This window comes from Notothenia rossii, assembly GCF_949606895.1.
Source record: "Notothenia rossii genome assembly, chromosome: 4".
Taxonomy (NCBI): domain Eukaryota; kingdom Metazoa; phylum Chordata; class Actinopteri; order Perciformes; family Nototheniidae; genus Notothenia; species Notothenia rossii.
The window spans coordinates 80,359,552-80,373,914 of NC_136902.1; the positions used below are offsets into that span (position 1 = coordinate 80,359,552).

Sequence of the window (14,363 nt, forward strand, 5' to 3'; positions counted from 1 at the left end):
TCTATAGAAAATCATTGGCTCGTACTAATGAAAACTTGTATTGGTGATCAATAGCCTTGTTAATGAAATAAATAAACGACCGGAGGGGATTATTTTGAGGTTTTGTCAGCTTATGCAAACATTTAAAAACATTAATCAGGCTTTTGTCATGCTTGCAGTTTTGTTAAGCATGTGTACAAAGAGCCAGATCAGAGTGTGTGCTAATCTGTTCAATTCAAACAGTGGTATAGATATCGGTTTGCGTATTTGAATGAGTCTTGCAGTCTTTTTAGCAGTGTGTGGGCGCATTGCCCTGTGTACGTGTGTGCGCATGTGTGCCTGTGGGTGTGAAGATAAACCAAGGAGTGACAAAACATAACTGACTGTTGATCTGTGTGATGTGTGTGAGCGTGCGGCAGTCGAACAAAACTTCAGATTTACTCTGTATCTCCCTCTGTCTGAATCTGAATGGTGGAGGAAAGGCATCCATTAAGCTGTTTAACTCTGCCTGAGTGTGTGTGAATGTGTGACCATAGTTGAACCCTATTAACTGAATAAATCATCCAGTATGATTGCAGTGTCAAATGGGCTTGCTGAGTCGTTTTTGCTTTGCCCAGCAGTCCTGGTCTTTTTTTTTTCTTTTTCCTAAATCATGATGACACACTAGCACAAAACCCAAAGCTCCCAGTCACAGTTAATTATCAATCAATTGGAAATTTCACATCAATCCTCACACATCTGTATAACTGAATGCACAAAACACAAACAGATGCTGGCCATTGAGCATATGAACCGCCATATGCTGATTTCATTGAAGTTATTGCAATCATTTTTTTGGCAAAAACCGGCACCCGCGTAGGTGGGGTGAAGGAGAAAGCCATCCTTCAAGTGGTTGATTCTCCTGTGTCAGCAAACACTTGGGTGTCGAAGTGTCCTTGAACAAGACATTCAATCCTTCACTGCTCCAAGGCCGTTTCTTTTTTTAAGTAATTCTGGTGATAAAAAAAAAGAGAAAAATACCTTATGTGCTTGAACACCAATGTAAGAGTTGGCAATAAAGCATTTGATTCTGTTCAGAACATGTAATCTTTCATGTTAAACAAGGCAGGTGGAGGTCAAATAACATCCTCCTCCCTAGAATTCCCTTGTTCCCACCAACACACTTCTCGGTTCATGCGTAGGTGCCTTTCAGCGAAGCCTCGGGCCAGTGGAAGTTCCCCATTTTGATTTGTATTAAGATCAGAGCACTTACAGGCTGAGGGGCACACTGGGGGATTTTGAATAATGATTTCCAACAGAATGTGCCCCTCTTTACAATTGTGCAGACCCATAACTGATGATGAATACTCGTTGAAAATAAGATTTTTGCAAAACGGTGTTATATCAAATGAAAATGACGCACCAGCTAACCCTAACATTGTGTGTTTAGTCGTCAGTAACATCTTAGTAGGCCAGATCTTTGTATACTAATCTATATATGAAGTTATTTCAGATTTGTTATAAGCCATCATATTAATTTGTGGATTGATTGAAAACAGATACACCTTAAATGATGTATCCTTAGGCAGCACATAGGGTTTCCAGCACGGACCTAGTTCCCAGGTCCAATGTAAGCGTTGTGTTTCTTTATTCTAATAATGTTAAGATATCATAAAACAAGTCACAAGACAAAGAGCTAAATGAGAAGAAGCCAATTGATAGCAAATCTTGAAACAGTTGAACATTTCAAGGACTGATAAAGAATATAGTGCAATACACCCTGGAGGTCTTTTATTAGTTCTTCTTTTGCAATATATTGGCAAAACATTACCTCGCACTTTCCCATCTGGCGGATTCTCACTTGTGAAAGAGTGAGATCCCTTAATTTGTGCTTATCAAGGAATTGCACCAAAACACAAAACTTTGAGCAGAATATACCTATTCAAACGTTAAAAAAAAGTGTCAATTTCACCTGCGAGGATGACTGTACAGTTAGTACCGGAGCTGATACAGTCAGGTGTAAAAGGTTGCTCTCTCTGTCTCCATGACAATTTAATTAGAATCAGTCACGACTTTCACACAGTGTTCTTTGAGCCAGATGATTAAGCACTAAAGGACGTTTTTACACACCTGACTTTGCATCGTGACAACCACAGTTTTCACAAACAGTCTTAATGTCAGCAATAAGTTCCTTGCAGATAACGGATTAGAAGCCCACATGCGCTTTGTGGATGTCTCTGAAGGGCAGCTCTTGTCTCGAAATGATTTCCCTGAAGTTTCTCCCTCTAATAAACTAGGATTTAGTTTTTCACTGCGAAAATGAGCAGAGAGACAAACAGCCATGTGGTCATTTTGTTCAAACACAGTTAAGAGACCTCCCAGTCTGTTGTTTTTTGAAGTTTAATAAGGTAGACAGAGGCGCTGTTTCTTTATAAAGATATTTTAGTTTTTCTTTCAACACCCCTTTGAAGATTTCTTGCGGGAACCCCAGTTCAGCCTTGCTCTCAAATCATGCTGTTACATTTGGGCAAGACATCAGGGCAGTTCGAGTTTTCTGGAGCGATTCCTATTTAGAGCTCAGTCCGGGAAACCTTTCACACCAGACATTACAGCCACACAGTACACACACAAAATACACACACAGCTAACTGCCAAGATACACTTCCTGGTGGTGGTTCAATGCCATCGATGAGCTTGGCTCTGAGACTAGGCCAGCCAATACCCTGCTGCCCACTGGCTTTCACACACAATCACACACTAGCCTCCCATCTCTTCTGTTTCTCTCAGACAATATTAAGAAGCCTGTCTGTCTCGGTGCAGAGTTGGAAATGCATTTATTGAGAAGGTATAGGCACAGGCAGAAATACTTACAGTGCATAGGGGAACATGTGAATGAAGCAGTAGGGAATATGATTTAGATCAAATGTAGCAATGACATATGGGAGTTTGACAATTTCACTAGTTACACTGAACACCCCGTGAGAAAGTTAGGAAAGAGATAAACATGGAAAAAGCATCGCTCCTGTTTACTTGGGTGATTTTCCTCCCCCCTGGATTTCCCCCAGGAAAGCATGCTGTCAAGTAAGAACTACAGCTATAGTATTTACCTCGGGAACGAGCAAGATAGAAGTTGACAATGGTAAGAATCGGGACTGCCTTTAATCACAGGATGATGATTTCTGCAGCTGTGGGGGATAGATCTGTGTGAGTGTTTGTCAGATCGTAAGCTTATGAATTCTAACTCTGTTGGGAAATAAGAACGATGAGGTGGCTGCTGTGCCACAGGCGGCACCAAATGGAAATATATGATGATGGTGCATGTGTCGCTGCTGCAGCTTTGATATAATAGAACACAACAGAATACAGGGAGGCAATACAAGCAGATGTAATCATAAGTCATTTTCGGAAAGGATTTTCTTTTGTTATATGACTGTTACTTGTTTGATTGGTACAGTGTGGTGGGGAACTGACAGACTGATTTGGACAGAGAGGGTTTGTGTTGGCAGGTAATTTGGTTTTTCCAATGGGAGTTGTTAAATCTGGCCTATATGACAGCAGCTCCGCGGTGCAATGTCATTGAGAGCATTGGGGCATATTGTGACATAATTTGGCAGGTAATATAATGGACACACTGCTATGTCATCCTTACACAATATGGACTTCTTTAAAGACTCACTTAACATCTCCCGGAACTATTGTCTAGGGGGCTTACCTCCTGGGTATTAACTTCTGACAAGCTGCAGAGAAGTAAAGTAGAATAGAGGACCCAAATTAAATCAATGTTGGATTCAAACAGAGAGGGCAATAACACACTATCGTTATCTTCAAGAATGATTATCATTTGTAGTCATCAGTTATTTGGTAATCATGAATATCTATTTCACTTCAGGTAATATGTGTTATAATCCTTTGTCATCTTTGCTCCTAAGAATTCATGTTTTCATAAGGTTTTCAGTATTTGTTTGTAATTGTGTAAGAAGGTTATTGTTAATTACTGTGTTACTTCAATTGAAAGGCAAAGATTTGTATTTATTATTTCTCCATATGTTTAAATGGATGCTTGCCTGTCGACGAATTTCAATTTTTTTGCATACACAGCTGATCTACATTACAATGACAAAAGTACTATGCTGTAGATAACGGTACCAATTGTGGGTTAATGAAATAGCATTCTCTATTTATGCTACCAAATAATAATCCTCTTTGGAAACAATTAGGAATGTGGTTCAAACTTAGATACCTGTGACATGAAGTTTGTTCTTATAGATGTTTATCAGTTTGTTTTAAATTGCCTGACATAAAACATTTGTTTCTTTTATCTTTGCAGGATGATTCCGTCCAGCAGCAACGACTTCCTGGTTCGGGACCTCGCCCCCGGACGCAACTACGATCTCTGTGTCCTGTCCGTGTTTGAGGATGTCGTCACATCACTGACTGCAACGCGTCCTTTGGGCTGTCTTTCGTTCACCACGGACACAGAGTTCAGCCAGTGCCAAGCATTGCACAGCCACTTCCTGGGTGGCACTATGATCATCATCATTGGAGGGATTATTGTTGCATCTGTGCTGGTTTTTATTATCATCTTAATGATAAGATACAAGGTTTACAGCAACCAAGGGGCAGGCCCCGGAAAAGCAGCCATTGCAGCGACTGCGCCAAGACCTCAGAGCAATGGTCAAGGAGGAGGCGCACAGGTCCAAGTCCTCCCTCACTCTGCCTCAAAAATGCCTGACAGTCAGGACGACCAAGCGATGGCGCCCTCCAGGGCCATGTCGCCTAGCAACACTCTTAGAGACACTGTGGCATTGGTCGAGGAGGCGAGCAGTGGACGGAGCATAATGACAAGGACTGACTCCTTGGCCAATGACGAGTTGCTCTCGCCCACCAAATCCCGCTTCTCCTCCAGGGTCGCCATTGAGATGAAAAGCAGGCCGCCATCTGTCGCCAAAGAGCCCACCTCCCCCAAGGAACCTGCAGGTAGTAGAGAGACATATAGGGAGGTAGACATATAGGAGGCAAGCAGCAGAGTTGGCAGCATGCATTTCATAGAGGTTTGAAGATAAATAAGTAAAACATGAGAGAGAAAGGACCAGGAATTTCTAAATCAAAGAAAAAATAATACATTTCAACAGAAAGAACTGGAGGATGAGAAATGGATAATGTAGAAATTGAAAATGTGAAAGTGAGCAAGATAATGACGGAGTGGATGAGTAGGAAACCGACGTATGAACGAGAGAATGAATAAGAGATACCATCCTTGTGTAATGGGAAGATACTAGTAGAGACAGAGGGGGAAAACATGTTCTCTCTCTGAGCTGAAGTAGCATCGGAAATCCTATTTAAGTCCATGCTCGATGGTTGTTGGGAAATCAGATGAAGCCGTCTTTCACAAAAAAATGTTTTACAACCATCTTGGATTACTCCCCCACTGTATCGTGAAAGTATTTTATAATCTCAAGCCCGCCAAGCTCATTGCTTTGAGCTTTCTGCTCTTGACAATTACCAAGCGTCATTTCTGATACATGGTAGGTAGATGGTAATCCAAACATGTTAAGAAATGTAAGAAACTACTTAGTTTGTTTAATTTGCCCGAGTGAAATTGTCCTGATGCTGTGAGTTTTTAGTACACGTTTTTTTTGGCCCTTCTTAATGAGACTAAGAGTCAAAACAAATAAAAAAAGAGGGATTCTGTAATACAAGTGTGGTCATCCACTGCACCATAAATCACTTTCTTCAGGTTGGCATTCTTTCTTTGTCCTTCATTAGGGTGCAACAAACTATTAGACTCTGAGAAGGCTTGTTTACCATTAGGAAACACACAACCAGAGTTGTTACTACAATTAAAAAATAAAGGCTATTGAAGGTTGACTGAAGTTCAATGCTACAGTATACTGAAAGAAATCCTAAACCCTAATTGACCCTGTTCAAAAACATCAATATGTGAGAGTTACACAACTTTTATTTATCACATCTGTTTGCCTTCCTTCGTATAACCGAAAATTTAAAACAATGTAACATACAGGGGTTCATGAAAATCAACGTGGATCACTCGTTAGCCAAAATTCTCTTTAACTGACTATGTGTGAATATTATATTTAATACTTTTTTTTTTAATAAAAACTACATAATTTAAGAACAATTTACAAATAAAATGTAAAATAGTACATCTTGAAACCACTGTAAGCTCTAATACACTACAGTATGTATTTGTTTAGACAGGTGCAGTCATTCACAGTTCAAATGTGTGCCCCAAGGTATTCTCTATATGAATCCAAGCCACGTAAATTAGGTTTCAGCAGTAGAGTCATAAAACTCCTCCAGGGGAAGGAAAGCATAACTGGCAAACAATAAACAGTAATTTAGATGGAATATAGTATACATAATGCACAAGGTAACTGATGCAACCACAACTATTATTAATGTGTATACTTTGCAATAATATGATGAAAGAAGGGGACTATTATGAGCACAACCAGTAAAAGCAGTGCATTTGTCATTAAAAGGCATACCAGTAATGTCAGTAAACGGTACAGGCACTCAGCAAGTGTCATAAGAGTTATTCATACAGTGCAAGTAAAAAACTATTCGCTATGATTCAAAATATAAACAAAATATGCACGAAAGATAGATAAGATCAATACAATCTATGATTCGATATAAATGGAAGAAGCCCAGATGTCCTTCGAAAAAATTGCCAAGTTTCACGTTAAAAACCTCTCAAGGAATTAAACCGACCTCAAGGCCGTGCTGGTACCAAATAGTACTTTCTGAAGATCTGTAGTGATTGTAAATGACGGGCTTCAGTTGAGCGCAGTCACAATCCAATTTGCTGAACTGAAGCTGGCTAATTTCCTGCTTCCAAACTATTAGTACTGGTTGAGCTTTCAGCTGTCTCTTGATCTCTCGTCTCTCTTGTCTCCACACGGACTGGACTCTCTTCTGCCAGCTGGAATAACATGTTTTTAGATTCTGTTGTAGTGGCTGCTGGCGTACTGGCACTAAAAAGCTGCCAGAAAGCTGGTGAACAGTTGGTAAGAAATAGAAAGAGATTTCAGACACATTTTGTCGTTGAATAAAATAAGAATTATTTATTTAAATATGTCAGTACTATTTAAGGGATGCTAAAAACAAGATGGCGTATATACAGTTTTGCACAATTGTAGTATGATTATATACATTGCTACATACATTAAAACTACTTAATTCTAAATGTTTAAGATACTAATGGAAAATTACTTTGTGTTAATGGCAACAAATGCTATCAAATTATATCAAGTGTAAATGTAATCGAGCCCCTGTTCTCTTGCATGACTTGCATACAGTATGCTCACAAAGGTCAGCTTAAAAACTAATAGTGCTAACATAATAGAAATCCATGAGGGCATTGGAATTTTCTTTTCGGGAAGATTTTCCGTGTAATAAGCCCACTCTAGTGAACTTCCCCTTTAACACTAATCCACTCGGAAAATTTGGATTTCATTAAAATGAATAAATGGAGACACTATTTCACATGAGTGGCTTAAACAGCTGAGTTGAAATACTTTATCTGCTGCTCATATGTCATTCAATTGGCCTCAGTGAATGGGTTGAAATGAGGTGTCATCGAGCCTCACGTTGATATGGGGGGAGGCGAGAGATCTGTGCAGAGCGCAGCAGCTTAGCCAGCAGGTTCTGGGAAAGTGTTCACCTTTGTGAAGTCTGCTGAATCGGGGGTAGGTTGGACATTTAAAACAAATTAAATGATACATCAAGGTATATGGGAGGCTGTGGCGCAGTTGGTTAGTGTGTTGGTGTTCGGATCAGGGGAGCACAGGTTCAAACCCCACTGCAGTCAGCATGTCGTTGTGTCCCTGGGCAAGACACTTCACCCCAAATTGCATGACAATAAGTCGCTTTGGATAAAAGCGTCTAACAAGTAACATGTAATGTAATATAATTACTGTTTAAAATAAGATTTCTGTAGATTTTCCGATGGTTTCAAATGCCGTACAAACTCATAGGCTACATTACTGGCTTGAGATATCAGAGTAGAACAAGTTGTTTTCTAGTTGTTTTTCTCGCCTCTGATATGATATGAGGGCAAGGCTGCTCTGTGAGGTTGACAACTAAATTGGGGTTACAAAGCAGATCAGTTGAGGAGTTTGCATTATTGCTGTAACAGGCTAGAAGGTTCCTTGAAGTTTCCTTTGTTGTGGTGTTGAGGTGCCACCATGTGAACAAACACAAACATTTTCCCTTCAGGCCTAATTAACAGCTTTAACCTTATCTCAACCTTAACTGACTGAAGTGTGTCACTCAAAGGAGCTCCAACGAGCATCACAGAATCCAATGAGACCGACCAACAAAGCAATTATTATAGTTCTCATTTTTGAGACTTCACCCCGGAGAGATACGTTACAGCCGGTCTTTCTGCTATTTCTTTGATTTCGGGAAAGTTTGCACACGGAGGGTGACCTACAATGGGCGATAATACCCATGTGTTTGTACAAAGGTTGTCGGGGTTTCTCAGGGTGTAGCTGTGTCTGTGATGTGTTTCTCTGGTTGCTGCATTGCAGAGAAAGGCAACATTGATCTGATCAGAGAGAGAGCCGCAGTGAGTCAGAGCGCCTGAGGAACACAGCAACTGACAGATACACAGAGAGGCCCCATTAAAGGCCTACAGTTGTCAAATATGTAACACAACATGAACAAATAGACACATTGTGGGTGATAGTTTGTTGTTTTCAGAGACTTTTTGTTGAAAGTATAAGATGTAGGAACTGGATACATACATTTGTTGAATATTGTATTTGTTCCGAGTGCAGTTTTTGCAGGGAAAACAGGTTGCTTGATAGGAAATGAGTCTGCCTCAAATATGTTTATGAATATTGTCAAGTCATGTTCATAAAGAGACAGTTAGTGATTTCCATACTGATTTAAGGGTAATATCAAGATGACATATTCAGAAGTCTAAGTTAGAAAAATCCATTGAGTATCCTCATGAGTCTTGTTGGTGGTTTTGTGACACGTATGGGTATATGAGTGTTGCATTCTGGACCTATCCATTAGGTTAGGAAAATAAAGAAATGAACCGAATACAGATACAAAAAAAGTAATGGTATTAGTTTCCCCCTCAGAGCATGAGATCTAGCTTGTGTTGCTGCATGTGGATTCAGCATCAGAAGTAGCTCCTTAACCTGAATACTAAGTGGGGAATTATCAGTAATTATATGCCTAACACACACATATTATGATTATGTCAAGCAAAGTGCTATTAGTTCAAGAACAGGCAACCAAATATTGAATGTGTGTGTTATGGAGAGACACAAATCCACAGTGTAAACTATTCATTCAAAGTTATTTTAGGTTCGTTTTAAGCAGGCCTTTAGGTATTGAATGTTAATCAATACAATATCCTCACAGTAAAGAAAACAAGTGTTAGTGTGCTTGTAAGCTCGGCTACCAAATCCCTGCAGGTCGGTGCATGTATTTGTGTGTTTTGCCGTACAAGGTTTAACCGCCTTGAGCCAATGCAAATGCTCCCACAAGGTTAAGCCAGATGGAAAAGCCGCCCAGTAAACACAAGGATGTGTGTGAGTCCGTGTGAAGTGCAAGTGTGTGTTCTCCCCATGGCCCATCCATGACCCTGTAGCCTGTCTGTCCTCCATGTATTTTAATCTATCATCACTTCCTTCAGTCATCCCGTATACCCGGCCTCATTCTTCACTGCCGTCTGTCCTTGGGAATCTCCTCCTCTCCCTCTCTCTCTCTCTCCCCATCACTTTGTGTTTTCCGAGCTCTCTCTGTCACTTTCTCTCTTCTCTATTCCTCACCCGCTTTCTATCCTGACATCTTTGCTTCCTTTCCACCCCTTATTTTTCTGTGCAGTTTTCTTTCTGCATCAGTGTCAGTGTTTTTTTCTGATTCTAAATGTTTCACTCCATGTCTCTCTCTCACTATTTTGCATCTTGTGGCCCTATTTCCCCCCTCTCTTTCTGTCTCTCTATCTTCTGGATGCCTCCAGCAGCAGACGACAGGCGGCCTCATAGTGTCGTATGGAGAGACTTTAAGATCTGAAGGTCTCTCGGTCTCACAAAGAGAGTGAACCAACACTACAAAAAAAGAGTAATAACTACCACAACAAAATTCCCTATAGTTTTCCTACAGTTTCTCCCCGTCTCTCACCCTGTGTCACTCCTCCTCACCTGTCTGTCCCTATCTCAGTCTCACTCCTGTGTTGCATGCTGCCATCTGGCACTTCCGTTGGGGGACTCTTGTTTTCTGGTCTGGCCAGTTCACACAAATTACAAAAAACACATTTTGTGACTTTCCTCTGGTGGATTTGTGTGCTGATGCTTTGAGATATCCATCTTTGAGAGTACAGCCTACATCCTTACAACAGAAACCAATTCAGTGTATTTTAAGGATTACTATAACAATTATTCATTACATTGGGATATTGAGAGATTCTACTATATTTCTATATATTAGTAGTAATGCACATACACACAATTTGAAATGTGACAATATAATTTTTTATGGTAATTATCTAAACTATCTGCAACAACAAATATTATGTTCAGCTTAAATTTAAGGCGGTGGGTACAGAAATATCAAGGACTAGCATCTCAGAATTAGGCATATCAAACCCACGTGATGGCCAGATGACACTAGGAGAAAAGAAACATTTTTGTTTCGTAATTTGGGTGAACCGATAGTTTCCTTCGTTTTTCTTTAAATTATCCCTCTTTCTTAAACTGTCTATCTTTTTTTTCACTTCCCTGTTAACCTTCTTTCAATTTCTATTGATCGTGTCTTAGGTTTCAGGTTCTTTATTTCATTTGCCCTACGTTTATTGTATCCTCCTTCCCTTTACCATTCCTCCTTTGTTTTGTTTCTTGTTAATGATACCTCCCTTTGTGTTTATTCTCATCCAACCTTACAATTGTTTTTCCCCCCTTCTTTTCTCTTTGATTCTCTTAATTGTATCCTTTTTCAATACTCAATATCTCTTCCCTTACCTCCATTTGCCTCATTTCTGCTGGCACAGCCCTTTCTCTATAATGCTGTTTGCACCAGCTGGTTTAATCCCGTCCTAGCCCTTGTCTGTTTTCAATTCAAAACACTGTTGTCTTTGTAGTTATATTTTATTCCTTGTGTCCCTTTCTATCCATCTAACCACTCGCACTGCATTATGGTCTTTGCGTACTGCCTCCTCCTCTCTATCTCACCCCATCTCCTTCATCCATATGCGTGTTGCAAAGGGTGATGGAGAGAAGATGGGAGAGCAATGGAGGATGATGGAAGAGAAGACAGTGGTGCTGTGGTATGGTTGAGATGGATGAAAACAGACTGAGGCATTACAAAGACTCTGCCTCATTTTTTAAATAACAGCCCTGGCTGTACATAAATGCAGTTAGGAAATATTCCTCCTGACAAACATACATATAACAAATAACAGCTGCAGCATTATACCACCAAAGCAATTACAGCTTCATCCATCTCCAAGCTATCGCACCTCTTTGCTTTCCCCTGTCAGCAGACTTTGTTTGTGCAGGCATTTGTATCTCCTGACTGCACAGCACTTACACTCTGACACTGCTTTCACAACAGACAACTAACATATCCTAAGAAGAGAGAAAGTGTTTCGATTGAATGTTTCAAAGAACACAAGAAAACGTTTTGCTATATAGGAAGTATGGATATTATGTCAAACATGTGATGTAGGCCTATACATTACAAAAACATATACTCAAATGTTAGGAGTGTCCGTTTTCCCCTAAGTCTGATGTTACCATTAAGTCTGAGAAAAAACATGACGTGAACCTTTGTGTTCCTCCGGTGTCATATTCTTATAATTTCTTCCGTTCCCCTCAGGAGGTAATAAAATCACAACAAATACAAGTCTTCTCTGTGAATATTAGCTTTTCTGAAAGTTCTAAGTTCTTGCAATAGTTATAAAAACCAATAAAACAATCTCGTCAGAGAATGTTATAAATCGGGCCTTTGGGTAAGATCAAGTCCGGTTCAACCAGGGACACCGAACAGCAGAAGTGAGAGCCACTTAAAGTTAAATTGGGCTTCCCCGCCACATGTTGAAGGCAGTCAACGTCTTAATGGTCATTGTTAATCACTATTCTAATTGGTGGATTACAGATCTCACAGGTGTTTCATTGTGTCCACTAGACCCTGTGCTGTTTTCAGTAAAATATTCCAAGTACCTTGTTTTTCTATCCCTTTGTCAAGACCTGATGTCCTATTCCTCATCCTCAGCTGTTTTAATTTTCCCTTTTAACCTCTTTGTTCTAAATCCTACCCTTTAGAACAGTACAGTGCAATCCTTCCATTATTGTCCTTTTCCTTATAGCTTAAGATTGTTTTCAAACCGTTATGTTCTTTCTCTCCTGTTTTCTAGAACCCTGATGATGTTGTTCTGAGTGGCAGAATTGGAGAACGTCACCACCAGGGAGAAGCTGGCGAAAACACAAGAAAAAAAGGCCCTATAGCCCCCCTCCCGTATCTCCTGTTTACTGTGCCCATTTCTTTGTTTCCATAAGTACCATGGGGTCATAGACCTGTACTGTCTGGTTTACTTTTTTGCTGATTTTGGTTCTCATGTCTGGATTGGACGATCGTATCAAGGCCCGCTTTCTGTTTGCCTGCTGATTGGCCTCTTGCTACAGGATCCAGCTGACAGTGTGATCATCATTAATCAGTTTTTAATGGAACGGCACGCACTGAATGCTGAATTTTCCACTTGAATCATTTGTATCAGTGTGAAAGTGGATACAATGGGCGTAGATAATTTCAAAAGAAAAAAAAAAAAAAAAAGACTTGACATGATTATGGACGGAAAATATGAATGAACTTCTCCCCATCTGGAGCAGCATCAACATGCACGGACAGACACCCAACAGATGGTAAAAACAGACTGAGAATGTATGGCTACACATTCAAAGTTGGATGCATAGATAATCGCACACAACCTGGATATACACTATGTTAGACTGCACAAACAGAACGCAATTATTATCACACAAATGGATAAATGGATCCTGTTTTGGATATGAACATTAAAACAATATCAGTGCACTCTTTCTGAACATAAGGAACTCTCAACATGGCTGGCTGTAGATGGCTCAACTTTTGTATTCCATGTGAATAATGGAATAATGAAAACTGAACTGTGCTGGGCTGATCCGAACTACACTCAACTGGAGCTGGATTTGAACCTTGACTAAATCCTGTTATCAATCAGAAGTCTGTTTCTGGAAATCAGTATACAACAAAAACCTGAACTGAAGTGGACCCAAATCTAGAAATGTACACTGGTCAAGGATTTGGACTGTGCATTGATCTGCAGCAGAAAAAAACTTGACTAGACTGGCCTGTTATCTATTAGTCTAGTCTGTGTATTCTACTGCTCTGTTCTAATGTCTGCCACTATCCACTGGAAGTGACAGGTGAGGACCTTGTGGAACTTGACCAGCCTTTCTAAAATCTCTCCAGGCCCATTTACACAGGTGAGTAATCTGCTGATTAACCTCTTAACCTTAACAGAACAAGCAACCAAATGTAGAGTTATCTCACCCAATGACCTAGTCTCATTCATCAGTGAAACATATGGTGACCCACTGGCAGTCACCTTGACCGTCCACCATTTTGTGGCCCTGCCCTATCGTTTAAGGCTCACTTAGACTTTGCAGTGTCTCCTCCTGCCACAAGTACCGTGTTACCTAATGAGGGCAACACTTTCACGAGTGTCTTCTAATTGCTGTGATCCAGACAATTAGAGAAAGCCTCCCTGGCTAAACGGTCTGGTTCGTTACTAGTCTCCACTGACGATATCGCAACATGCGACAGTGAATGCACCCCCCCTCCCCCCGCCCCAGGGTTGCTTCCTATCTCATGCTCCTCTCTTCCCCTCTCATTAGATGTCTTTTGTTTTGTTTTTTTCCTCCCTCCAGCCTGAGGGCAGTGATCGAATACTGGTGGAGAATATAATACACCGGGTGGATATGGTTATGAGCCAACACCTCAGCCTCAGGGAGGGATTTAGCCTCTACAAAGGGGTGTCAGCAATATCTCTTTAGTCACGGACAGAGGCTGATGTGTGATGCTGCTGAATTGAACTCATCTATTCCCCAGAATGGAGAGATTTTCATTGTCAAAACGGAGGAACACATTTATTAGAGGGAATCAATAGCATAATCGGTTAAATTACATTACACACATTTAGCTCACAACTGATGGAGAATGCCAAGTAATAACCCTATTTAACCTCAAGGAAAAATATTATTCCAATACACCTGCTGTTCTGAGTAAACAAAAAACACACCAGTAATTGTATAGTGCCCTTAACACTTTTATATCAGCCGTTATCATGAAATGTTACAAATGCACAGCAGCAACAGTGCTCTCTACTC

The 14,363-nt window shown here is 40.3% G+C and overlaps 1 protein-coding gene across 3 annotated transcripts in view; it reads left to right on the plus strand.

Annotated features, from left to right (window-relative positions):
* The window catches only part of LOC307037085 (leucine-rich repeat and fibronectin type III domain-containing protein 1-like protein), a 135,794-nt gene extending 122,340 nt beyond the window's left edge, over positions 1 to 13,454 (plus strand). The window contains exons 9-11 of one of the 3 annotated variants that reach the window (XM_079677821.1): positions 4,286 to 4,935; positions 9,962 to 10,062; positions 12,353 to 13,454. In XM_079677821.1, the coding sequence (XP_079533947.1) occupies positions 4,286 to 4,935; positions 9,962 to 10,014 (703 nt within the window). In that variant the 3' untranslated portion in view covers positions 10,015 to 10,062; positions 12,353 to 13,454. The remainder of the gene's footprint in view (positions 1 to 4,285; positions 4,936 to 9,961; positions 10,063 to 12,352) is intronic. The other 2 variants (XM_079677822.1, XM_079677823.1) reach the window with 2 other exon arrangements.
* The last annotated feature ends 909 nt before the right edge of the window (positions 13,455 to 14,363 follow it).